A 22,447-nucleotide genomic window follows, 5' to 3' on the forward strand; every position below is an offset into this window, starting at 1 on the left:
GGGCTGTGCACGCCATATTGCTCGAGTCTTATCGCGGAATTCTTCTTGTTGCTTGTGCATCGCCGCATGTTCCGCCTCTGTGGAGGTCTGCCATGCCCTGCTACGCCCGCCAAGAAGCTGCTAGTTCTCGCCTCCCAGGGCTTTTCCGCCGCCACAATGGAAGATATGAACTTTGGACGGCTCTCATTGCTGCCTTTGCGCGGGCCAAGCTCAAGGCTTTGCTCAAGGTTGCACCCATGAGTTGTGGTTGTACTTGTAGTTGCTATCGCTGGCCGGTCTGTGCCAATATGTAGCCGTGTGCCCCATGCCCTCTTGGGGAGGTCAGAGCAATCAGATTGAGACTGCGCTATAAAGCTCTCACCGGCCCTCATCCGCCCGTGTCCACGTCGAATCTTTCGTATTCCAGTCGTCGTTTCGACACCTGGTCTCGTCTCCTCTCGTCTGGTCATCCCACTTCATCGTGCCAGTTGCGCTACTATATTGATATAGTGTGGTAGACGCCGGCGAGCTGTCTCGACCTTGATATCCCTTCCCTCCCTCCGTCTCTCCGCACCTCCGCTGTTAGCGACGAGCTACCCATCCACTACCCCACCGCCCACGCACGCCTCGCCTGACTGCGCTTGACGTTCCGGGCTGTGAATAGTCTCTCTCTCTCCACCACGCACCGCGCTAGTATCTGCTTGTCCACAGCAGCTGCTCATAACTCACACCTTTTCACACAGGCCCTCAGCTGTGTCTCTCATTTAAGCCTTGCAGCTCGCTGCTTGTACAGGAATAACCTTACATCTTTCTGCCACTTGATTCCACACCATGGCCATCTGGAACAGGAAGAACCACAGTGATACGGCCTCCGACGAGAGTCCGCAGCGCGCTCAGGAATTCGGAAAGTCTGAACAAGACTATCCTCAAAATGAGACCATCGTGCTGGCTGATGGCCAGCAAGAAATCTCAAATAAGGAGGGCACAAAGCTTCACCGTGGCCTCAAGGCCAGGCATATCACTATGATTGCCATTGGTGGTGCTATCGGCACTGGCTTGATTATCGGTACTGGTGCTGCTCTCGCGAAAGCTGGGTGAGTCTATCTGATGCGACACAGTTTTGTGTGTAAATACGGAATGAGCTGACCATATCTACAGACCTGGCTCAATCCTCATCTCCTACTCCATGGTCGGTCTTCTCGTCTTCATTGTCATGGCTGGTCTCGGTGAGATGGCTGCGTGGCTTCCTCTCGGTTCTGGTTTCTCTGGCTACGCTACTCGTTTCGTCGATCCGGCTCTTGGTTTCGCTCTTGGCTACGTGAGTTTCCAATTCTCACTCCAGGCAGAATGTGAGCTAATCATTGTGCGCAGACCTATTGGTTCAAATATATCATCGTCACGCCCAACCAGCTGACCGCTGCTGCTCTGGTAATCCAATTCTGGTGTCCACCTGAAAGAGTAAATCCTGGTGTCTTCATCACTGTCTTCTTGGTGGCAATCTTATGCATCAATTACTTCGGCATCAAGTTCTTCGGTGAATTTGAGTTCTGGCTAAGCAGTATCAAAGTCGTCGTCATTGTTGGTCTGATTCTGCTCTCCTTCATCCTCATGCTTGGCGGTGGCCCAGACAAAGATCGCAAAGGTTTCCGTTATTGGCGCAACCCTGGTGCTTTCAAGGAGCTCACGATCGGCGCCAACCACATCACGGGAGATACTGGTCGCTTCCTTGCCTTCTGGGCTTCAATGGTCACGGCTGTCTTCGCCTATCTCGGAACTGAACTAGTCGGTGTGACTGTCGGCGAAGCCCAGAACCCTCGCAAGACCGTGCCACGCGCCATTAAACTGACCTTCTATCGTATTCTCTTCTTCTACGTTCTTTCTGTTCTTCTCTTGGGCATGAACGTGCCCTACAACTCCCCCGAACTGATCTTCGCCAACAAGGGTACCAATGGAGGCGCCAACAAGTCCAGTGCCTCTGCCTCGCCCTTCGTTGTCGCCATTCGTCTCGCAGAGATCCCACATCTACCTGGCATCCTCAACGCCTGCATTCTCATCTTCGTTTTCTCCGCTGCCAACTCGGATCTCTACATTGCGTCACGTACGATTTACGGTTTGGCTTCGCAAGGCAAGGCTCCTCGAATCCTGGCCAAGACAGACAAGCGTGGTGTGCCCATCTACGCGCTTGGCTTGTCCTCGCTCTTCTGTCTGCTTGCATACTTGAACGTCGCTGATGATGCTCGCGTTGTCTTTGGCTACTTTGTCAATCTCGTCACCATCTTCGGCCTGTTGACATGGATCAGCATACTCGTCACACACATCTTCTTCGTGCGCGCCCGAAAAGCTCAAGGTATTCCTGACAGTGCTATGCCTTACACATCTCCCGGTGGCATCTGGGGCACATACATTGCGCTCTTCTTCTGCTGCCTGATCGCAGTGACGAAGAATTTTGACGTTTTCATTCGCAACCCCAAGACCGCAACCAACGCTACCGGCTACGGTAACTTCGACTACAAGAACTTCATCACTGGATACCTAGGCATTCCGCTGTACCTGATCATGATTTTCGGATACAAGCTCTACTACAAGACGAAGGGCATTGCGCCACTCGAGGCAGACTTCTACTCAGGCAAGGCTGAGATCGATCGCGAGGAGGAGGAGTTTCTGGCCAGGAAGGCTGCTATGGGTGAGAAGATCAAGGGAGGCAACTGGTTCTACAGGACATTTGTTTCGTGGTTGTTCTAGATGTGGTGGGATTTTTTATTGGAAAGGTTACATATGGGAAATGTATGTGTGGTGATGATACCAATTACGTAGGACGATTATTACGACAGGAAAAGTTGATGCGTATTCCTGAATGGACGCTAGAAGCGTGCACGTGTTTCAAAGTACAAAAGACGTCGTGGACAAGCCTGGTCTGATTGATGCTGACTGTGACGTGATGTGAAGCTTTTCTAGGTACCTAGTAGGCGGGGAACACTCCGTAAGACCTTCCCCGAATCCAACGGCGCCTGCTTCCGTGCATCAAACATCCATCAACCAACGGGAAGAGCAACTTGACGACGCGTCTCATTCCGCTTGATCCGATCGAGGATCATGGCCTCGACGTTTCTGTTGAGGCATCCTGGCTTCTCAACTCCAATCTTTTCATATCTCTGAGATTCATCCGCTGACATGGACGGCGAATCTGACAAACGCCAGACACCCTTGTCTCCCACTCCGGATTATCCCATGTCAATAAGAGTCCAAGAGAATCGAGCTCTTGGAGCCGGCCAAGGTATTCGACACAGCCCTGATTCAGACGACCTCCAACAGCGGCCTACATATGCACACAATTCTCACGTCTTCCATCATACACATACTCACGGCTTGACGAGACTTGCTCAAAAGCATCGCAAGGCCACGCTCGGCCCACTTCAGCAATGGGAGGAATGGGAGCAAGACGGCAGGGGACCCTATCATGAATACGTCCACAAATGCCTTGAAGCTGGATGGACCAATCTCCAGGTATATTAAGTACTGCCCCTGATCTAATCTTTACTGAAGTTGTAGGACCTTGACGACTACTTGTCGGTCGATTTCGAAGACTTGAACCTGAAGATCTCTGTCATGGACATCAAGAACGACAACACAGCTCAGCACTACGAAGAAATGCATGACGACATAGAACTGGCAGAATTCATGCGTGAAGTGAAGCCATTTGGATGCAAGTCTCGTATATATGTCGTCGAGCAATCTGGCTACATATCAAGCAGTATCATGGAGTCTTTCGGTAGCGCTCTACAGCTCGATCCTCGCTTCTTCCAGTGGCATATCAGAGGCAGCAAGCACATGTTGTCTATTGCCACACGAAATCGGACGCCCTTCATCACACTGAATTTCAGAATCAGTGATCCCTCGGGGGAGACGCCGACTGATACAAAGACATTCAAAGCTTCCATCTACGTATCACGTGCATCGCCCGATTTCTGGACAGGTCAGTTTTGTCTTACGAACGTAAAACCGGCACAAGCTCATGCGTACTAGGCGTCGTGTTCATCAGCTCACATTCGAAGGTGATGTTGTCCAGCCACAGCTTCCTGACACCACCCACGTTCACACCGGACTTCAGCAACATTCCCACTCCACAGAAGCCGGGCCCCAAAACCTTTCGCGAACTCTACATCGAGATGCTCGCGAGCTCCAATCTTGCTGAAGCTGCCTTGTCACCTTTTGTCGCCTTCTCTCCGCTGTTCAAGCTCAACTGCTACACCTTCAACCAGCTGATGTACACCTTCCGCCAGGAGGATGCGAAAGTCGAGGGCGTTTCCGAACTCTATCCCGTCAACCTCACCGAGGAGATTCGCAGGTCCTTGGAAAGCGTCGAGCGCGGCGGCAGTCTAGGCTGGAAGGCGAGCTCGACCCCCTTTGAACAGGACACCAAAGAACGCCTCCGCGAGGACTTCAATTACGCATTGAAGTCGTCCGAGATGCTCTGGCAAGCCCGCGAGAAGTACAACGACACGCACCACCGCCGCACAAACGCCCGCATTTCCGCGCTGGCCAACGCATTTGCCTTCTTGTACGCGTTTCTTTTGTTTCATTTGTCACAGCTACACGTTGCTGACTCGTGCCGAATACTGACAGATTCTACAGCTTCGCCCCCATCTCGCTTATCTCCTCCATCTACGGCATGAATATCACTGAGATCTCGGGCGACGATAGCAATCCCCGGCTCTGGCAGTTTTTCGTCGCTGTCGCGGGCCTTTGTGTCGTTATTATGCTCATCATTGCCGTTAGTGCCTGGGTCCAGATGGCGGTCCAGTTGCATCGCAGGGCGCGGTTCAAGGATATCTTGACGTTTGCTCTGGGTACCAGTATGGCGGCGACCGTACGGCCGAGGAAGGCGTCGACGGTCGTGTTGGAGTCTTGAGATGGACGTGCTGGTCTGGCTCGCTGGTCTGCTGGCTCGCTGGTCTGCTGGCTCGCTGGTCTGCTGGCTCGCTGGTCCGCTGGCAAGGTACGTATGGTATAGCATAATATACTATAGAAAGAAGAGGGAAGTAAACTGGAAAGCTCGTTCATGGGATGTTTGTTAGGGTTGGGTATATATCCTCAAGCATGGGCTTCCTTTTTTTGTGGTTTACGGTGGATACATTTAACGTCTTATGAAAATTTAAGAGAGCACACACCTAGGCATACTACTACTTACTACTAGTATATACCGGCATCAGAGTTTTGGAGGTGGTGCTTAATGGAGATAGAAGATAGAAGATAGAAGATATTGAAGAAGTATATGTATGTGTATTATATGTATGCATTGTCGTCTAGGATACGTGGTTGGATGTGGGCTATGGGATATGGAGTTATGATGTATCCAGGATTGTCGCTAGTACCTAGGTATGATGATTAACAAGTACGGTCAATAAGTTAATAGTGATATGTTGTCTTCCTGTGTATCGTCTATGTTATGCTGGGAGAGGTGAATGATGTGACTGAGTTCAATTGTGTTGAGTGAGAATGAAGCAGAAGCAGGGAGCCAAGGGGGTATCATGGATATGCATTACTACTACAACTGAACGGGAGACACTACTACCAACAATCAAAATTCCCAAACCCGCCCGCACTCTTCTTGACCTTCTTCCGCACAGGCTGCTGCTGTTGCAGTTCTCGATCATCCCCTTCGCCCCAACCACCCACAACAACGTCGTTCTTCCCCTTCTCCCTCCCCTTCTCCTCCTCAATCGCAGCCTTGAGATACTTCCCCACACCCGCCACAGCACCATCCGTATCCCCACCCACCACGCCATCCCGTCTAATCCTCTTCCCCGTCCACGTCGTCCGATCATCCTCCGTCCCGCCCTGCCTCCGCACCTCCTCGTCCGCCGCCTCCCTACTCTCCTTCTCCGCACGTGACTTGAGAAACTCCTCAAACGGATCGACAAAGACGACGACCTGCTCGATGACGACATCGTCAACGGGTCTATCCTTGTCGTCTGTAGCAACGCTCTCGATACGGGAGAGGACGTCCAGCCCGCCGCCATCCGGGAGGACGCGGGCAAAGATGGTGTGTTTGCGATCGAGATGCGGGGTTTGGCGGTATGTGATGAAGAACTGGCTTGTGTTTGTGTTTTTCCCTTTGTTTGCCATGGAGACGGTGCCTCGGGAGTCGTGCTTGAGCGGGCCGTCTGTTTCGTCGGCGAAGGGTTTGTTCCAGATGCTTGTGCCGCCGCGGCCGGTGCCGGTGGGGTCGCCGCCCTGGAGCATGAAGTTTCTGATGGAGCGGTGGAAGGTGGTGGAGTTGTAGTAGCCGCGTTTGGCGAGCTGGACGAAGTTCCAGACGGTTTTGGGGGCGAATTCGGGGTGGAGTTCGAGGGTGAGCGGGCCGTGTGAGGTGTGCAGGCGGGCGTAGCCCTTTGTTTTGATGCGTTTGGGCTTGAGCATGTATTCTTCGTCGGTGAGGATGGCGCGCTCGTTGGAGGTGTGTGGGGTGAGGCCGGTGCTGGTGAAGGAGGCGGCTGCTTTGCCGGTGGTGTGTTGGGCGGAGTTGTATGCTGGTTTTTTGATCTGGTTGAGGTGTGCGGGTGCTGCTGCTGTGCTGCCGGGTCTTGTCATGGCCGTGGCTTGCGTCGCTGATGGCCCGGAATTGGCGGCCTTCTTCTCTCGTTCCGCTCTTGCCTTCGCGATGGCCTCTTTGGCCTTGACTATCTTCCCGGAGCTGCCGAGGGCGTCTGCGTTGACGCCGCTGCTCCGCTCCGCCTCTTGCGCGTCCGTCAGCGTCCTGACACCTTCTTGGACATATTTGAAGCTGCTCAAGTCCCTCGCGCCCAGATTCTGCGGGTCCTGCAGCGTGATCAGGTCCTTCCTCGTAAAGTCCTCCTCGCTAACCAAGTCCTTCCAGTTCTTTGCCTTTATATTCAACCGATCAATCGTATCCCACGTGAATACATTTCCAGTATTTCCGAGGGCCACAATATGGCTGTTATCCGTCAAGACGCGGTACGTGACAGGATCTACAAACTCGCCGTCGTCGTTCTTCATGAAGTTCAGCTTGATCAGGTCGGCACTCTTCAAGGGCGTGCCGTTGATAGGGTTTGTGCCATGCTTCTTTAACCATTCCAGTATGTTCTCCCAGTCGAATATCACTCCGTCGGATGTGCAGACCGGCTGTTTGAACGGCTGTAGGGAGACGGCGCAGAAATTGAATGGTAAGCGGCGGAAGTTTGCGCCTGGGATCTTGGCCTTTGAGGCACTTGAGCCTTTCGAGGCGCTGAACGCATCTTCAGAGGACCATTCTGAGTGGGTGATATATAGCTTGTCCGTACCTTTTCCCATCTCGATCGTGTAATGCTTGACACTGGTAATAACCAGATCCGATGATTTGAACGAGCTACAACTTACGTATAGGTTCATGCACAGAAGCTAAGCGTGACAAGATATCAGCCAAGACATGTATATATAGTCACAGAAAAATCTGCGTTAATTCACTTTTGGCATCTAGCATCGTGGTTCAACTTCTGCTCTGTCGCACCAGCATTATAATTCATTCGCTATAGCTTCATTCATAATACTGTGATAGCTCACTCAAACGACATGATCGAGTTCAACATGAATGAGATGCAAGCTCAGACGACTATCAAACGAACGCCAGAGTCAGGCACCCAAATTGTTACTTGAACCGCTCAAGCTAGGTATCTTCAAAATCCGTCCATGGCACCGAGAGCATGCCCAATTGATACTTCAAAACGATCGACAAATAAAATCAGGGGTAACGCCAACCCGTTCAAAGCCTACCAGATCATCCTTCTTTCCGATTGGCCTTCTTCCACAGCTTTCCAGCCTGCTGAGCTTTCCGATCCGGTCGACGTGTATGTTCTTGCTCAAATGGGTCAGAGGTAGTATACTCAACAGTCTTGTTGATCAGTATATCCTTCAGACCCTTCAAGTTCCTGATAAGGCGATCGGCATTCCTCCGTGCTTGCCCAATGCGAGCGTCCGTAGTGACGGCTATGCCCGAGACGATGCGCTGCCGAAAGGCTGTTGTCTTCTTCATCACTTCAGTCCTGGCCCTTGCTGATGCGCTATCGAGCCACCCGTCCACAACTGCTTTATACTCATTTATGATTGTCGACGCAGATGTTGAATTGAGACCGAACGACTTAGCGCGCCTTGTAGCTTGCAGGAAAAGCCTGGAGCCAAACCATGGACGACGAAGGCTGATCTCCGTCGTCTGGTTGATGAGAGGTTTTGAAGTTGTCCAGACTGTCACGTTGACCGCATCTGCCTTGGCTAAGTCTTCCAAGACCAAAGTGTAAGGCCCTTCGTGCTTTCTCGGCACGTTCACTTTTACATTCCAGTGTCCATGAGAGACCTTAATATTGATGCTCGGACGTCGTCGCAATTCTGCCCAGCAGCCAGGGGTCGTGAAGACCAGTTGGCGGCGGTCGTGCAGCTTGACACTGACCGTCTCGTTACATCCTGCGGTGGCGGACGTCATATCACGTAGAGGCTTCCCCAATGACTTTGACGTTGGTGCTAGGCCTGTCACAGCGGCAGTTGTTGCCGAAGCTATTGCAGTCGGGGTGGTGACGGCGACAGATACGGGAGACTTTAGGTTTGAGCTTTGCTGATAGTGTTCAGTGGCATATGGAATGGGCGGTTGCAGCAGCATAAGTATGGGCGACACCACGACAAAGAGGGTCATAATGATTGTTCCCAATGCTTGGAGACGTTGAGAGACAGTAGATTGGGCCCAATGTTCCCTCGCTGTCTTTGGAAGCTTCTGTTTCCAGGCGCCAAACGATCCTAGCAAGGTCTTTTCGTAAGTCTTGGGCAGGGAGAAGAGGAACGCAAGATGTTTGTTAAGTATGAAGTTACTCATGCTCAGGAAGTAGTCGATGCTCACGGGGTATGGTTCACAGACTTGAGCGCTATCTCCATCTGGACCCATGCGACCTTCAAGGATAAAGCGAAAGTATTTCGGCACAGCGTGATGTCGGTCGAATCCATCCAGAGGCCCTGCCACAGTTGTGTGGAGACATGGAATGCCCTGCCTAGCCAAAGCCCGGTACGCGAAATCAACACGAGCTCGACTAGAGTAGATGGGATCGGGATCCCGAAGAAATTCCTCATTCGTATGACAGAATATCGCTAAGTCTGGAACAATCTCACTGGTAGAAGGATATCCAGTCGAGAGTATACCTGACTGTTCAACTCCTATCCTCAAAGCTCGCTTTGAATCGTCGATAACCAAATCGGTGTGACTCGCTTGTCCTTTGGCGACGTAATGTATGTCGGTGACTTCTTCGTCATGTATGTCGAAGGCGAAGCCGTTGCTGATTGCGAGGGCCGCGCTGACCTTTTCGATGACAGGCTGCTTGAGGCTTGCATCTCCGATATACAAGAGCCGGTATGGGCGATGCAGGCGGATATGATCTTTCGCTAGGTGCTGACCGACGGATAGAGAGACGAAAGGAAAACCAACGCCCTTGAGCTGTTCTGGCATGCTCGTAGTATCCAACTCTAAAAGTGTTTGGAGTAGATCAATATTTTCATGTCCGAGTTCAACCTTGGTCTCCGAGATAGACAAGGCCGGAATGCTAGGCTCCGATAACGCTCGAGTTGTTAGCACACTGTCTATTCCTTCTGACGCAACCATGGACTCGCATGGAGTACGATGTGCTAGCATAGTCCCATCGACAACTTCTTCCTCATGCACAGCGTCCTCGTCTTCTTCTTCATCCCCGGAGCTGATACTTCTAACTTCATCTGCCGCCTGGTCGTCAGCGGACGTCACGGACGTTGTTTGACCATCGTCAGAAGATGCCTGGGAGATCTCCGAAGAGGACATAAGATCGTAGCTACTGTCGTCGAGGGCGTTTGGCATCTCTACAGGATGACGCTTGGGGGTGGACCGTGCCATTGTAGCATGGGCGTTTGGGTCGTTGACAGTAATATAAGGTGTCTGGAGAGAAGGTTGACTTCCAGGTTCTGTGTGTTCCAAGTCGTTAGCGGGAGTTGCCATGCTTGGATATGCACAACGTCCTCAATGGTCCAGGGAAAGACAAGGTCCAAAGCGCAGTGAGTATTATTTGTTGCTTGGAGGACGTGGCCATCAAACGCATATATGGATGGAGCATACATACATAAGCTAGCGGCGTTGGGTGCCTAGTCGATCCTCGCCTCGTAGTCAGTCACACTCAGCGCGTGGTGTCAGGTAGGTTGTGTAGACTGACAGGACACCTTGAAGTCAAGTGTTGAAGTCTAGTGAATCGTTGTAGCTGCTCAGATCAATAGCTGAGCATCAGTTGCAAGAACGTTGACCGGGCTGAAAGACGGTAATGTCGAGCTTGGCTGACTGCTAAGTACTGAGGTGTACAACTGACTGCAGGTCAGGAGGAAGGTGGGGTGGGTTGGCATGGACCATGCCGCCCACGATTGATGGGCGATTCGTAGCTTCCTGCCCCGCCTCGAGATAACGTTAGATGGACACTAATCTATGTTGGCGATAGTGAATGAAATGTCGCGTCTGATCGAGATACGCAGAGCATGCCCATGATACGTGAAAGGTACTCTCTCACATATCTGCCCATTATCATATGCCTTAGTGAGATATGATTGCATTTATCTCCCTGTCACAGTTATTGAAGCTGTCAATTTCGTACGCTCTCGTGGGTGTAGTGGATGGACATGTCAAGAAGGCAGATATGGCTTGTAGCATTGTACCAAGCCCTGCCCTCTAAGTCAAAACAGCGCAATATGCTGCAGCTAGGAAAACCTATGTACATGGATTGAATCCTGTCTCAATCATTTGTTGATGATTCCGCTAAATATAGCGCCCATCGAAGTGCATCGTCGTGATGTGTAAACCCCTGAACGCCGGTACAAAGGAAGCGTGCGAAGGTATACTCGCCGCCACCATGACGATGCGCCGTCATTCGCTTGATCCAGTTCTTGCAGCCGTATGAAAACAGATTGATCTAGAAAGTGTATGTGCACAAGAATGATGAAGAATCAAACAAGTAACAAATGTCGACGTCCTGGTCATCAAGGTGAGTCGAAACCACCAGCTACGTCGACCCATTCGTTGAAACAACTGCCCTCTTTGCCTTCGACGTCTACAATATCGGTATCGCATTTACATCGGCAGCCCACTCCATTCTCTTTGGGCGGATCCCATGTTGCCCAGTAATCATCCTCCTCTTTCCGCTTCTTCTCATCTAATGTCGTCTTCTCCAGGTACGGCTCTCGCTCAAGCTGACGTGCAGGTGCATTCGCTGGACAGTGTTGAATCGTGGTATGTCGATAGCCAAAGTCTCGAAAGTAGTGTATGTCTCGAGGGCTCAGCAGTGCCCCTGCGGCCAGGGAGTGAATAGGTGCGTCCCCCCACTGGATCACAGTTAGTCTATGATCAGTGGAACCAACGTAGTACAGTACATACCCGTTCCATCCAGAACCCTCCACTTCGATCCATCATTTCGAAAAAGTCGTTATACTCCTTACTACGAAACCAGTCCAGGCGTGCAATCTCAAAATTGCTCCAGAAATGGCACATGTTGTATCTCTCACCCTCCATGGCTTCAAGATCGATATCTGCCATATGGCCGCTATTAGGGTCTGTATTGAGAATCTCTTCGGGTAGAGGTTTTTTCCCGTCGCTTGGCGGCTCTTCTGGAGTCTCTGGCTTCTCAACAAACATTTCCCAAAGGCCTTGCGACTTCAATTTATTCAATCGTTTATACGCAGAGGCATATCTGAAAATGTTTGGCACGGTCTCTTTCAATTCTTTGACGGCAATCGTGAACCCATAGGTCTTATTCTCCCGGATCATGTGCATGAAAGGATCACTGCATGCATATGAGTATGTGCTAAGATGAGAGTTGAGTTCAGTAGAGGTACTCACTATGTGATGTCACAGAAGTATTTGATCTCGGGCTCCAATCGCCAATACCATTCGTACTTTTGCAGTAGCTCATGGTTGTAGAAGTACCTTGCTATCCGTTAGCCGCTCATACAGAGTGAACAATTGGCATCAGTATCTCACCCAGAATAATAGCGACACATGTGGTGATAGCTTTCCATGCCTCCGTACATGATCGCAGCGTCACCTTGCTTCGCAATACCTTCTTTTGCGACCTTCTCGTCCGCCCAGTCAGGGAAGCCCCATGCCGACTGTTCAATCTTACCCCATTCCACAGTCCCACTCGTGTAGTTCTCAACTGTTGCCTTGAATGTTTCGTTGAATTCGCCGTCGTTGAGGAAGACGTAAGGGTAGTGAAACCAGCGATTGAAGTGCCGCTCAATTGATTTTACGGACTGCAGGACTCCATCTAACTCCTTGTTTCTTGCAAGAACGACAAAGGCGGCGTTTGCGCGGGGGGCCGATGTGTCTGGTTCTAAACAGCCTGTGACGAAGACTTTATCATGCTTATCACTAATTCGCCTGCAATTAAGCCTGTCAGTCGTCTGCGGTAATATGGGACGTACAGCACGTGCATACCGTATGGTAGGGGGCGCTCCCGCAGGTACAAGCATGCGACCAGGAGATGAAGGATGTCGAACGAAGAGTACGATTATTAGGATTATGACGATGCAGGGAAATATGAGAACAATTCCAAGTGGGATCGATACTGAAGAATCTCCTTTTAGCCGAACACGACGTTGGAAAAAGCCGAGGCGTGGAATGGGCTTGTCTGCCTGTCGTGGAACGTTCTTAAAGGATGGTAGGGCACCATTGGGTATGCTCCGTGTGATGTTTCGCATAAAACTCATATTGGCGGTATGGTGGAAACCAAGAATGAGAATGATTCAAGGCACCGAGTCTCGTCAAGACTTCGCTAGCCTTTGGGGCCTGCTTTGTCGTCACTCTTGGGAGACGTTGTAGACCCGTATGCGTAAGCCCAGATAAAAGATGTGCTTGATATCGAAGGGATGATAGCCAGTCATCTAATGTCGAGAAAGAAGCAGACGTAGCGAGCGACACTGGGAAATGTCCAGCGAGATTACCAAAAGCGAAGTCCTAGTTCGATGCCGACAATCTTCGCCCAGGGGTCGTCAGTCACGAAAAGATAACTGGCGTAGCCACGCTGAGTCCGGTCCCGGAGCGCTTCAATGAAAGCTCCTCTTTGTCTTGGATTTTCCGATGTAATAGTACGGTGTAATATCATGACCAGCTCCGATTATGGAAGACCCAGTTGTCCAAAGTACTGCTTGGTGTGCGGCAAGTTGGTGGAGTTTGTATTCTAATTACTTGTAACATTTTCCAGGCCCATATGATTCCGCCAGCTCCTTAAAAAGCTCGGACCACTGATAACGATTACAGTACTTGGACGGTGCTTCTGCAACCAAACGCGCCACTTGGACGACCAACCCCAACAGACATCGCATGATTCACAACCATTGAACACCTCCTGCAGACTGCTACAAGACTGAGGAAGACTACTCATACCAAACATCTCGTGCTCTTTAGGTTCGTGGCTCAGGCAACCACACAAGATGAGTATAAAATCGAAAAATCTTGAATATGGTGAGCTCCCAAGTAGGCAGTTAGGCGCCGGCTCATATATGGGACATAGATTCCAACGAGCCCACGTTCTTGCGTCGTATGAGAGGCGAGATTGGCGGACGAGTAGAGCCTGAGGGGGAACACTCAGCGGCTCGATTGAGCCGTCGCGGGAAGACCGAGAAAATTGATGATGATGCCCCAGCCTATGTCATGGATGGGAGTAACGACACGCTTACGAAGGAGGAGTATGAAGCGCTTGTCTCTGAGAAAGACGCATCATCAACAGACCACAACAGTCTTGCCATACACAAGGGTTCACAGGGTGCAACTGGAGCTGGTGAACAGATACAGGGACCATTATCTGAAGATGCTGAGCTGTATGTAGCAGAAGCTGGTCGCCACTCTAAAAAGCGCAAGATCGGAAAGGTCATCAAGGATGCAGACGAGATTGACCCCACCTCAGAAGTCACCAAGACTGTCGCTCCTACAACCAAGAAAATTACAAGCAAAACAAAGAAGGCCAAAAAGGCTATCAAATTATCATTCGACGTCGATTGAGCCAATTTACGCGTTACATTCGTCAGTGGTCTTGATTTGTGCGCCATTGCTAGGCGGAATCCACCTCTTATCTTGAGATCCAAAGCCACGCAACATCGATGCTCGGCTATGCAAAAGCTGTCAAATGTATGACTCTTTCAAGTACGCCAAGAGTGAGCGTCGGAGTGATGTTCTTTGAAGAACCATGGAGACTTTCCCTCATATGTCTCCCCCGGGTGTTCAAAAGGTAATCTAAACACGGTCTCGAAGACTTTCGATGACACAGTCGCATCTGCCTCTTTATCAATGCTCTCTAGAGCTGACTCGGACATCGGAACCACCACGCCGCATTCCCAGTTGCGGCAATTCAGCTTCGGAATCTTCGTTGCGCGATCTCTAACAAGCTTGCCCCAGGCAGATTCGGAAAAGTTGGCGCTCCCGAGATAGGCCCATGCAATAGCCTTGCCCTCTCTCTCTCCACGTGCGAGAATCAGCTATTGATCCTGTCAGTCTTACCTCTATATTCAAATTTTGACCCGATGGACGGACCTTGTTATGGCTGAGAAGCCCGTTTCGAATGGACTTGTATTCACGCATGCACGCTTTCGGGAATTTTCCTGAATTCCAGTATTGCTTCTGCAACGTTATAATCCCGGCACTCTGTTTTCAGATCAATCGGAGTCCATCAATATAATATAGACGCTCCCAGTCCAACTTACTTCGGGTCCATCTTTAATACTCTTCACGGTGCCCTCACTCGGGAAAAGAATCCGGATCTTCGAGCGCAAGTGTTCGCTGGAGATGCTACTAGAGCTCTTGCTAGTGATGTCTTGTCCCATCGCAGATCGATAGAGACATTCCAGGATCTGGTCGTCCAAGGAACCAAGTGAGGCGCTGGCGTAATCGAGCGTGAGCTTTTCGCTGGACTGGAGGCTTAGTCTCTTGATGGAGTGCGACAGTCCTGGTAACCCCGTCCTGTGAACAGTCTCATCTGTATGAGAACCAGCACTTTAGTTTATTAGCGCGTGCAGGCCAAGGGCAGAAGTGCTTCCTTACACTGTGTGTGTAAATCCAAATTTCTTTGTTTCAGTAAAATCAAATTTCAAGAGCTTCTGACAGATGTCATTGTCTATGCCTAGCCTTCTCAAAAAGTAAAGAAACTCTTGCCCGAAGGGTGGAAGAGCTTCCTCATTGGTTTGTTGGCTTTGAAGGCGAGGAAGATCGATCATGAACACCAAATTTTCCATTGCCCCAGTTTCGCCCCAGTCGTATTTCATCAGGTTGGCAGTCGGAATGACAATCCGAACGTGCGTGCCGTGGAATAAAATAATGAACTTGCAATGCATAGAACTGATCTGGCCAGACATGTCGGGGAAGCACAGTCGGATATACTGAAAATTCTTCTTCGCATCTGACCTCCACTGTTCCTGGTCTTTTTTGTCTTTGAGTCCCATAGTGATTGTAATAAGCGATCTGATCGGTGCGAACTTCAATAGTAACCACTGTAGATCGATTTGAAAAGCACTTAACACAACGTCTTCGATTCTATTCTTCTGTATCACTTCTTCGATCTTGACATCATCAGACCGGTCGTAGCCAAATGCCCAAGTACGCTTGATGACACCCTTGGGAAAGGATCCGGGAGCGAAGGAAGTCATGGAGTTTTGTGGAGTGGCAGGTGAAGCTGGAGGCCGCCCTGAAGCAGGGTTGTCATCTCTAGTGTCGCTGAGGTCGACTATGACAGCTTTCCGCCGTTTAGAACCCTTACTATCTGTTGAGATAATTTCGATGTCTGGCTCGAGGTTTCGCTTCTTAACTGACCGAGCATTTCGTTCCGCAGCCAATTCCTTTAGATTCAGCCCGGCACCAGTAGGTTGGTTCTGTCTCCATGACTGATCCTTTGAGACATCCTCGACAGTGTTTCTTCGCTTCTCACCTGCATCTGGAGATTGAATATCTGCTTGTAAAGAAAGAGCGATAGCCCTTTCAATTTGAGCTTCCTCATCTTCTGAGGATGACATGATGAGATTTCGTTCAAGCGTATCTACGTACGAGCGTTGTGATAAGCATGATCTGACGAATCTAACCGGCAAGGTCGAGATCAGGCAAGTAGTGATCGATCTCATAAACACTAATATGCTATCCAAAATTCATTTTAGTGACGATATGACCTCATTGTAGCCATGACGCGCGGTTTCAGCTCCAGGTCCTAGGTTGGAGCTAGCTCCGCGCCAAGAGACGCGCGTGCACGTGAAGAGAACTGTGGCGTCATGCTAGATCTAGCTCCAGCTCTCTAGGTATGAATTAGATTAATTTCAGTCGCGGAGCTTGCGTCATGCTATTTTAAAAGTGCAACTGCACGTAGTTACGATGTTGCAACTATGGCGGACCATAACCCTCGCACGCTCGTCTTACTGATACTTCTCATTATCTACTTCACTAGCACTCCGGAGACTCAGCATACGACCGCATTGTTCCGCTTGAACAGTACTGAAATAGTCGCGAAAGAGTACTCAGAGCTCTCGGTCCTAAATTCCACACATCACGGCGATTTTGATCCTGTACAAGAAAAATGGCTTGGCATGCCTGGGCTGCGTAAAGAGGATGGATTTGAGTGGAGCCTGTTCAGAGGTGTGAGAGAAAAAGCATACCAGCAAGCTACCTATATCTTGGGAGATAGAGTCAGAGGTGCTCTCGGAAATGGCTTGCTAGCGGAGCAGCGCCCCATACTGTACAAGAATACAACAGGGTCTATCTATGGAGATTGGAAGCGTTCCGACATAGGAAAAGAAATTGAGCACAAACCTGTGAATCTGTCTGCGACAGCTCCGGACTACTACTGGGTGAATGGATATGACCGTAATATGAGTTCATCATATGGTGGTACCATTGAAATCGAGTTCACTGAGCTTGATACTGACAGAACGGCCCGGAATGGCTCAGTAAGAGAGATATCTGCTCAAATCGAAGTTGAAGATGTCAGCGGTCTGAATGCTCAATGGACAGCTATATTACACGGAATTCACTATGTCAATTCAGGTCATGTCTTGCTTACAACTACCAGTGAAAAGTACTCAATAAACCCTTGTGCCATTATGCATAGCTGACTTTAGAGCAGATTTGCAGGCATCTTTGCTTTACCACATATGGCTTTGACGAACAACATGTTTGCGATGGCCCAAGATCTGCTCAATGATACCATTCATCGAGAGATTCAGAAGCATTCTGGGTCTCTGAAACATCGTGCTTTCATTGACCCCAATCCATGGTCTTCAGTACCTGGAAAGGTCGACGAGGAAGGCCTGTCTAGTCCTCACTGCGAGTACGTTCTATATCTTCAACAACACCTAGTGGAGGATCAAGATGTCGAAATAGACTATCTCGACTTTGTAGAGACTGAATTGCGTTATCCAACCGGAGCTCAGCTCAAGCAAACACCGAAGCTAGTGTATTCTATGGTAGCCTTTTCGCCAGATTGTGGCTTCGTCATCGAGTCGAAGGGAGCCCCAGATACATTCACCGCCTCGAGTAATCACCTACAAGGCTATAAAAAGGAGGCGCGAATATTGGCATTCCGACACGTCGTTGAATTCCTGGCATGCATTTTCGTCGCTCAAGTCTTCTTCCTTCTGAGACAAATGAAGGACACATCTACGCCTTCAACGCGCCATCGTGTCAGCTACTATAGCATTTGGATAATTGCCATGGGTGACGCCTTCTGGTCCATGTGCCTTCTACTATTCGGACTCGTACATGGCTCGTTGTTCTACACGACGTTTGCGACCTTTTTCCTCGGCTTTGCATCGGTCTTACATCTTAGCGTTCGATTCATACTAGACATCTGGAGTGTCCAGTATACGGAACGTCTGAGGCAAGAGAGACAAGAAAGAAACAGCAGGCCGGTGACTGCCGACATTCCCAGTCAAGACATGCAGAACGCAGAGGGACTACCTTTACCAGGTACTACAGTGCAAGACACAGGCGCAACACCTATTGTTCTTCCTTCTGACCAAGATGTTACTGCGGAGGCGCAAGTTCCGAGCAATCCCACGACGGCAGAAAGCGCAGATGCAAATCGCCAGTTTATGTACATGCAATTCGTTCTTTCGATGCTTGTCTTGTTCATTCTTACTGCATTTGCACTCAGCTGGCCATCAATCTTCCGCAACGCATTTTTGAATATTCTCAACTTTGCATACTTATCCTTTTGGTGCCCCCAGATCCATCGAAACGTCGTCCGCAATTGCCGGAAGGCTTTGAGATGGGACTTCATCATTAGCCAGAGCGCCCTGCGTCTGATACCTATCAGTTATTTCTATGTTGTGAAAGACAATGTACTATTTTCGACAAAAGATATACATATGATGTATGTATATCTTCTTTGGGTTTGGCTGCAGATCTTTGCGCTTCTGAGCCAAGAGCACTTGGGTCCTCGATTCTTTGTACCCAGCAGCTGGGTCCCGCCAGCCTACGACTATCATCCAATTCTCCGTGAGGATGAAGAAAGCATGAACCTTCCTATAGGCTCTGACCAGGTTGCAGACGCGGATGTTTCCTCGCTACCGGCAAAAACGGGCGGCGAATCAAAAGAAAAAGGTAAACGTGTATACGATTGCACTATATGTGCGCAGGATGTTGAGGTCACTATCATACCAACTGGAGTCTCTCAAGACTCACTCACCACGAATTTGCTTACTCGCCGAACGTACATGGTCACGCCTTGTCGACACATCTTTCATAAGCCTTGTCTCGAAGGCTGGATGCGCTTCAGGTTACAGTGTCCAAATTGCCGGGAGGCTCTCCCTCCACTTTAAAGTCTGCATGTAAATAGTTAATACCGCATACATATGGCCCTAAGTCCAATCTGCAAATATGGTAGTGCATAGTATTGCACGGGTCATGCTTACCTGCTTCTGGATTCTTTTTACTTGAAGTATCCGGTTCGCTATGTATTAGATGATTCTGGACTTGATCCCGTACAGGTTCACAAATGCTGTAGATTACTGCTATGGAGCGTGGAACTAATTGTAACTACAGTAAATACATGTAAGCTTCCCTGTAAGGAACATCCGAAAGTAAAGGCGAAGCACGCTCCGGTCCTACGTACCAGCATGCTCTGCATGCTGAGAACAAGAAGCAATCCGTGGATTCGAAGATTTGTTGTGGATATGACGCACGCCGCCTCGGTTTGAGTCATAATTTTTGTTATACACAAAGTTAACGAAGTCTTTTTTTTAAGTATTATTCCTTAAAATTAATACTTAAACATTTCTTGTACAAACTGATATTGATTGTTGTGCTTCACGAGTCTTTCCTCATGGCTTGGGACTTCGCCTTGGTAGCCCTGCAAGTATACTACTAGGTACCAATGTTATAGATTCACGTAGCTCAAATGCGGCGATGTTGTTGGTAGTACTGAAGTGGACGTTGCAATATTCCAGCTCTGTGTTTACGTGGTTTTAGTACGATGAAAGCGATGCAGCTAAAACGTAAGGGTCCGCTTACCGCTATACTTAGTTCAGCTCTGATACTACCGCGGACGGTATGTGTCAGCAGGCCACACTTTTTTTTGCTAAGGGCACACACCTTAAAAGCATACTTATATATATTAAACCTACTCTCCCCCTCTCTAAATATCCCTCTCTTTATATATAATACGTGCCTATCTATATATATTTTCTCTCTTTATATAATAGTATAATAGATAGTCTATCTCTAGATAGAGATTATCTTAAAATATACCTCTAGTTATATCTAGAATAATCTCCTAGCCTAGATTAAGCGTATATATAGTATTATAGTATTCTATTATATACTTAAGCGCTATTTCTCTATATAGAAGATTTAAAAGGACTCTTCTTTACTTCTCTCTTCTATATAAGAGAGTCTATAGAATAGAATCTATACTCTTACCTTTAAACTAGCTCTTCTAGATACTAAGATTATTTAGATTCTCTAAGAAGAAGGGTTTAAGATCTTATAGAGTTCTCTATATTACTATTATATAGATATAGATATTATATAAAAGGTATAAGATATTAATATATAATAGACTAAAAGTAAGAAGGTAATATAGCTTATATAGAAAGGCTTAGAGTTAGAAGTAATTAATAGATTTAGTTAAGGCCTACTCTATATATATTTTCTAGAAGCTAGAGTCTAGATTATATAGTATCTATACTCTTCTATCTATTAAGGGTAGACTCTAGGTATACTTAACGCTAGCGTACTACGCCTACGCTACTACTCTCTCCTTACTTAATGGAGCTAAGTAAGCCCCTTTTTAATAGTATACTCCGTCCCTTATCTTAAGGAAGCTAAGTAGACTCTAGCTTCCTCTCTTATTAAACTTACTATATTCTATAAATACTCTTACATCTATATATATATTATATTCCTATAATATTAAGTTCGATTCTATTTTACTCTCTAAGTACTTTACTATAGACTTCGGAGATAATACGTAGAGTAATACTAGGGGCGAGCTAGGCTAAGACCTAGATCTAAATATAGGGTTATAAAGCGCTAAAGAGGCGATCTTTAATCTACTATAACGCTAGTAAGCCCTTAAATAAGAGATTCTTACTATAAGAAACTAAGCCTTCTAGAATTAATCGAGCCCCGCTATAAATAAACTACTAAAGTCTCTACTTAAAAAGATAACCTTAATCCCGTAAACTAACTAGAAACTATTAGGACCTAGGGACTAGAAACCGCCCTTCTAGGACGGTAAAGTAGCTACCTTCCGAGACTATCTATTATAGTTATATAGCTTCTATAAGGTATGATCCGCGCTTAAGCTAAAGCTATCCCTAGATTACTATTAGAATACTATCTATAATACTCTACTAGTGTAAGAATAGGGTTATTAGATAGTAGTATAGTTAGATAGAATAATAGGGTATATTCTATTATAGAACGAATTACTACCGAACCCTTTCGGTAGGAATCCGAGAGTATATATATAAAGGGACGCCGATCTATCTAGTACGTAACTATTTACCGCCCTTTATATTACCTCCTAACCCTATTAGCTAAGGTATATATAGGTTAGATCCTACCTAAGGCTAAGTCCTAATAATTATCCCTTCCCTCTAGGAAGCTACCCTTAGCGACCTAGATTATTATCTATCTCTATATCTCTATTCTAAGTCTCGTAAGACCTTAGTTATTCTCTACGCTTCGTCTTAGATATTTACTAATATTTACTAATCTAAGATTTATATAAGCGTTTTTCTAATAAACTAGATTTTATCTATTCTAACTTCTTATATAGGTAAGATTATCTAATTAGGCCTAGCGTATCACGTAATATAATTAGGTAAGCCCGGGTACTACCTATATTAAAATCTTTTCTTAGAAATATTCCTTTCTTTAAAAAACTTCTTAACTCTTTATAGAGTTTTTTAGATTATTAGATATATTACCTAATCCTTATAGATATAGATTTATATAGATTTACTATAATTTAGTACGATTTACGTAATTTACTAATTTTCGTATTATCCTTAGCTAGTAATAGTATAATTCGTAATAATCCGTATAAATCGGTAATAATTATAATATGGTTTTCTAAAATCTTAATACTCTAAAGTAATTAGTACGGAAATAGGCGCCTTTAAATAATCTCTATCTTATATACGTTACCGATATATCGAAAGCTATTAATCTACCCTAACCTAGGCCGGGCTCTAATAATCTAGCTATATATTATTATAGTTATCGCTTTCCGTCGTATATTACTTACGGTAGTACTAAATCTATAATATATAGTACTTATATAACTAAGAAGCGTTATTACTTATAGGTATTTAAGTAAGTTTAAAGAACTTTACGTAGGTTTACTTATATTAGTATAGATTACTACTAGGCCTCTAGTAACCCCTACTAATAAGGAGCGTAGTACTACTAATTATAACGCCTTAGAGAAGGCTTTCTACGAGCTATATATCTAAGGTAAGGGTTACGTCTAGAAGTACGATTCTAATAAGATCCGTAAGGATTTATCGGAATCTACTATAGCTATTATTACCGCGATTACTAGGTATTATTATTTTTCTTAAATCGTTATAGATTCTTACTAATATATATTAATCTCTATAATTATAAGGATTATAGACGTAGGATAGTAGTCTAATAGGTTATAGGAGGATTCGGGAATATATTTAAAAGGGTAGTCTACTCTTCTAACGAGGTTGATTTCTAAAGAGTAGGAATTAAGTATATGCGGCCTACTTATATAGTAGTCTCGCTTATTCTAGCTAGCTTAACCTAGGTCCACCTATCACGGACCGTACTAGACTATAGTAGTCTAGTTAAGTCTATCCTAGTATTAGCCCTAATAATATTCTTCTTCTTCTTATGCTTCGCCCTAAAGTACTTAGCTATATATAAATCCGTAATTCTATAAGCGTTATATTTATACGCGTATCTAATTAAATCTATATAACG

The 22,447-nt window shown here is 47.3% G+C and overlaps 8 protein-coding genes across 8 annotated transcripts; 4 read left to right on the forward strand and 4 right to left on the reverse strand.

The window, feature by feature from the left end:
* Window positions 1-333: 333 nt before the first annotated feature.
* EJ05DRAFT_475351 (uncharacterized protein) lies at window positions 334-2,892 on the forward strand. The gene is made up of 3 exons (XM_033743777.1): window positions 334-1,073; window positions 1,138-1,297; window positions 1,351-2,892. The coding sequence occupies exons 1-3, from the start codon at window positions 811-813 to the stop codon at window positions 2,719-2,721; spliced, it is 1,794 nt and encodes a 597-aa protein (XP_033601574.1). The 5' UTR covers window positions 334-810; the 3' UTR covers window positions 2,722-2,892.
* Window positions 2,893-2,986: 94 nt separating this feature from the next.
* On the forward strand, window positions 2,987-5,346 carry EJ05DRAFT_509986 (uncharacterized protein). The gene is made up of 4 exons (XM_033748143.1): window positions 2,987-3,483; window positions 3,529-3,952; window positions 4,003-4,537; window positions 4,612-5,346. The coding sequence occupies exons 1-4, from the start codon at window positions 3,151-3,153 to the stop codon at window positions 4,886-4,888; spliced, it is 1,569 nt and encodes a 522-aa protein (XP_033601575.1). The 5' UTR covers window positions 2,987-3,150; the 3' UTR covers window positions 4,889-5,346.
* A 139-nt stretch (window positions 5,347-5,485) lies between these two features.
* EJ05DRAFT_475353 (peptidyl-prolyl cis-trans isomeras-like protein-like 2) lies at window positions 5,486-7,343 on the reverse strand. The gene has a single exon (XM_033743778.1). The coding sequence runs from the start codon at window positions 7,288-7,290 to the stop codon at window positions 5,548-5,550; it is 1,743 nt and encodes a 580-aa protein (XP_033601576.1). The 5' UTR covers window positions 7,291-7,343; the 3' UTR covers window positions 5,486-5,547.
* A 109-nt stretch (window positions 7,344-7,452) lies between these two features.
* On the reverse strand, window positions 7,453-10,322 carry EJ05DRAFT_475354 (uncharacterized protein). The gene has a single exon (XM_033743779.1). It carries the CDS (start codon window positions 9,977-9,979, stop codon window positions 7,754-7,756), a length of 2,226 nt encoding a protein of 741 aa, XP_033601577.1. The 5' UTR covers window positions 9,980-10,322; the 3' UTR covers window positions 7,453-7,753.
* A 280-nt stretch (window positions 10,323-10,602) lies between these two features.
* EJ05DRAFT_451413 (glycosyl transferase) lies at window positions 10,603-13,183 on the reverse strand. Its single transcript, XM_033742388.1, has 5 exons — window positions 12,455-13,183; window positions 11,999-12,397; window positions 11,858-11,944; window positions 11,396-11,801; window positions 10,603-11,343 (listed from the first exon to the last, which is right to left on the reverse strand). Exons 1-5 carry the CDS (start codon window positions 12,724-12,726, stop codon window positions 11,002-11,004), a joined length of 1,506 nt encoding a protein of 501 aa, XP_033601578.1. The 5' UTR covers window positions 12,727-13,183; the 3' UTR covers window positions 10,603-11,001.
* A 126-nt stretch (window positions 13,184-13,309) lies between these two features.
* On the forward strand, window positions 13,310-14,490 carry EJ05DRAFT_475356 (uncharacterized protein). Its single transcript, XM_033743780.1, has 2 exons — window positions 13,310-13,479; window positions 13,529-14,490. The coding sequence occupies exon 2, from the start codon at window positions 13,670-13,672 to the stop codon at window positions 14,015-14,017; it is 348 nt and encodes a 115-aa protein (XP_033601579.1). The 5' UTR covers window positions 13,310-13,479; window positions 13,529-13,669; the 3' UTR covers window positions 14,018-14,490.
* EJ05DRAFT_475357 (phospholipase D/nuclease) lies at window positions 13,799-16,174 on the reverse strand. Its single transcript, XM_033743781.1, has 4 exons — window positions 15,053-16,174; window positions 14,716-15,004; window positions 14,546-14,656; window positions 13,799-14,490 (listed from the first exon to the last, which is right to left on the reverse strand). The coding sequence occupies exons 1-4, from the start codon at window positions 16,015-16,017 to the stop codon at window positions 14,155-14,157; spliced, it is 1,701 nt and encodes a 566-aa protein (XP_033601580.1). The 5' UTR covers window positions 16,018-16,174; the 3' UTR covers window positions 13,799-14,154.
* A 121-nt stretch (window positions 16,175-16,295) lies between these two features.
* EJ05DRAFT_475360 (uncharacterized protein) lies at window positions 16,296-19,055 on the forward strand. Its single transcript, XM_033743782.1, has 2 exons — window positions 16,296-17,066; window positions 17,115-19,055. The coding sequence occupies exons 1-2, from the start codon at window positions 16,378-16,380 to the stop codon at window positions 18,808-18,810; spliced, it is 2,385 nt and encodes a 794-aa protein (XP_033601581.1). The 5' UTR covers window positions 16,296-16,377; the 3' UTR covers window positions 18,811-19,055.
* Window positions 19,056-22,447: the final 3,392 nt, after the last annotated feature.

The sequence above is a fragment of the Pseudovirgaria hyperparasitica genome (assembly GCF_010093815.1).
Source record: "Pseudovirgaria hyperparasitica strain CBS 121739 unplaced genomic scaffold EJ05scaffold_6, whole genome shotgun sequence".
Lineage (NCBI taxonomy): Eukaryota > Fungi > Ascomycota > Dothideomycetes > Acrospermales > Acrospermaceae > Pseudovirgaria > Pseudovirgaria hyperparasitica.

Excerpts from the sequence above, each read along its gene's own strand:
- EJ05DRAFT_475351 (XM_033743777.1), top strand. The coding sequence starts at position 811 with ATGGCCATCTGGAACAGGAAGAACCACAGTGATACGGCCTCCGACGAG. Across the intron at positions 1,074-1,137 it reads GCTGCTCTCGCGAAAGCTGG|ACCTGGCTCAATCCTCATCT; the intron begins GTGAGTCTATCT and ends CCATATCTACAG. Across the intron at positions 1,298-1,350 it reads TTGGTTTCGCTCTTGGCTAC|ACCTATTGGTTCAAATATAT; the intron begins GTGAGTTTCCAA and ends CATTGTGCGCAG.
- EJ05DRAFT_509986 (XM_033748143.1), top strand. The coding sequence starts at position 3,151 with ATGGACGGCGAATCTGACAAACGCCAGACACCCTTGTCTCCCACTCCG. Across the intron at positions 3,484-3,528 it reads CTGGATGGACCAATCTCCAG|GACCTTGACGACTACTTGTC; the intron begins GTATATTAAGTA and ends CTGAAGTTGTAG. Across the intron at positions 3,953-4,002 it reads ATCGCCCGATTTCTGGACAG|GCGTCGTGTTCATCAGCTCA; the intron begins GTCAGTTTTGTC and ends CATGCGTACTAG.
- EJ05DRAFT_475353 (XM_033743778.1), bottom strand. The coding sequence starts at position 7,290 with ATGGGAAAAGGTACGGACAAGCTATATATCACCCACTCAGAATGGTCC.
- EJ05DRAFT_475354 (XM_033743779.1), bottom strand. The coding sequence starts at position 9,979 with ATGGCAACTCCCGCTAACGACTTGGAACACACAGAACCTGGAAGTCAA.
- EJ05DRAFT_451413 (XM_033742388.1), bottom strand. The coding sequence starts at position 12,726 with ATGAGTTTTATGCGAAACATCACACGGAGCATACCCAATGGTGCCCTA. Across the intron at positions 11,945-11,998 it reads ATGTGTCGCTATTATTCTGG|GTACTTCTACAACCATGAGC; the intron begins GTGAGATACTGA and ends ACGGATAGCAAG. Across the intron at positions 11,344-11,395 it reads GAGGGTTCTGGATGGAACGG|TGGGGGGACGCACCTATTCA; the intron begins GTATGTACTGTA and ends ACTGTGATCCAG.
- EJ05DRAFT_475356 (XM_033743780.1), top strand. The coding sequence starts at position 13,670 with ATGGATGGGAGTAACGACACGCTTACGAAGGAGGAGTATGAAGCGCTT.
- EJ05DRAFT_475357 (XM_033743781.1), bottom strand. The coding sequence starts at position 16,017 with ATGTCATCCTCAGAAGATGAGGAAGCTCAAATTGAAAGGGCTATCGCT. Across the intron at positions 14,657-14,715 it reads GTATTAAAGATGGACCCGAA|AGTGCCGGGATTATAACGTT; the intron begins GTAAGTTGGACT and ends ATCTGAAAACAG. Across the intron at positions 14,491-14,545 it reads GGCTTCTCAGCCATAACAAG|CTGATTCTCGCACGTGGAGA; the intron begins GTCCGTCCATCG and ends CAGGATCAATAG.
- EJ05DRAFT_475360 (XM_033743782.1), top strand. The coding sequence starts at position 16,378 with ATGGCGGACCATAACCCTCGCACGCTCGTCTTACTGATACTTCTCATT. Across the intron at positions 17,067-17,114 it reads CTTACAACTACCAGTGAAAA|ATTTGCAGGCATCTTTGCTT; the intron begins GTACTCAATAAA and ends ACTTTAGAGCAG.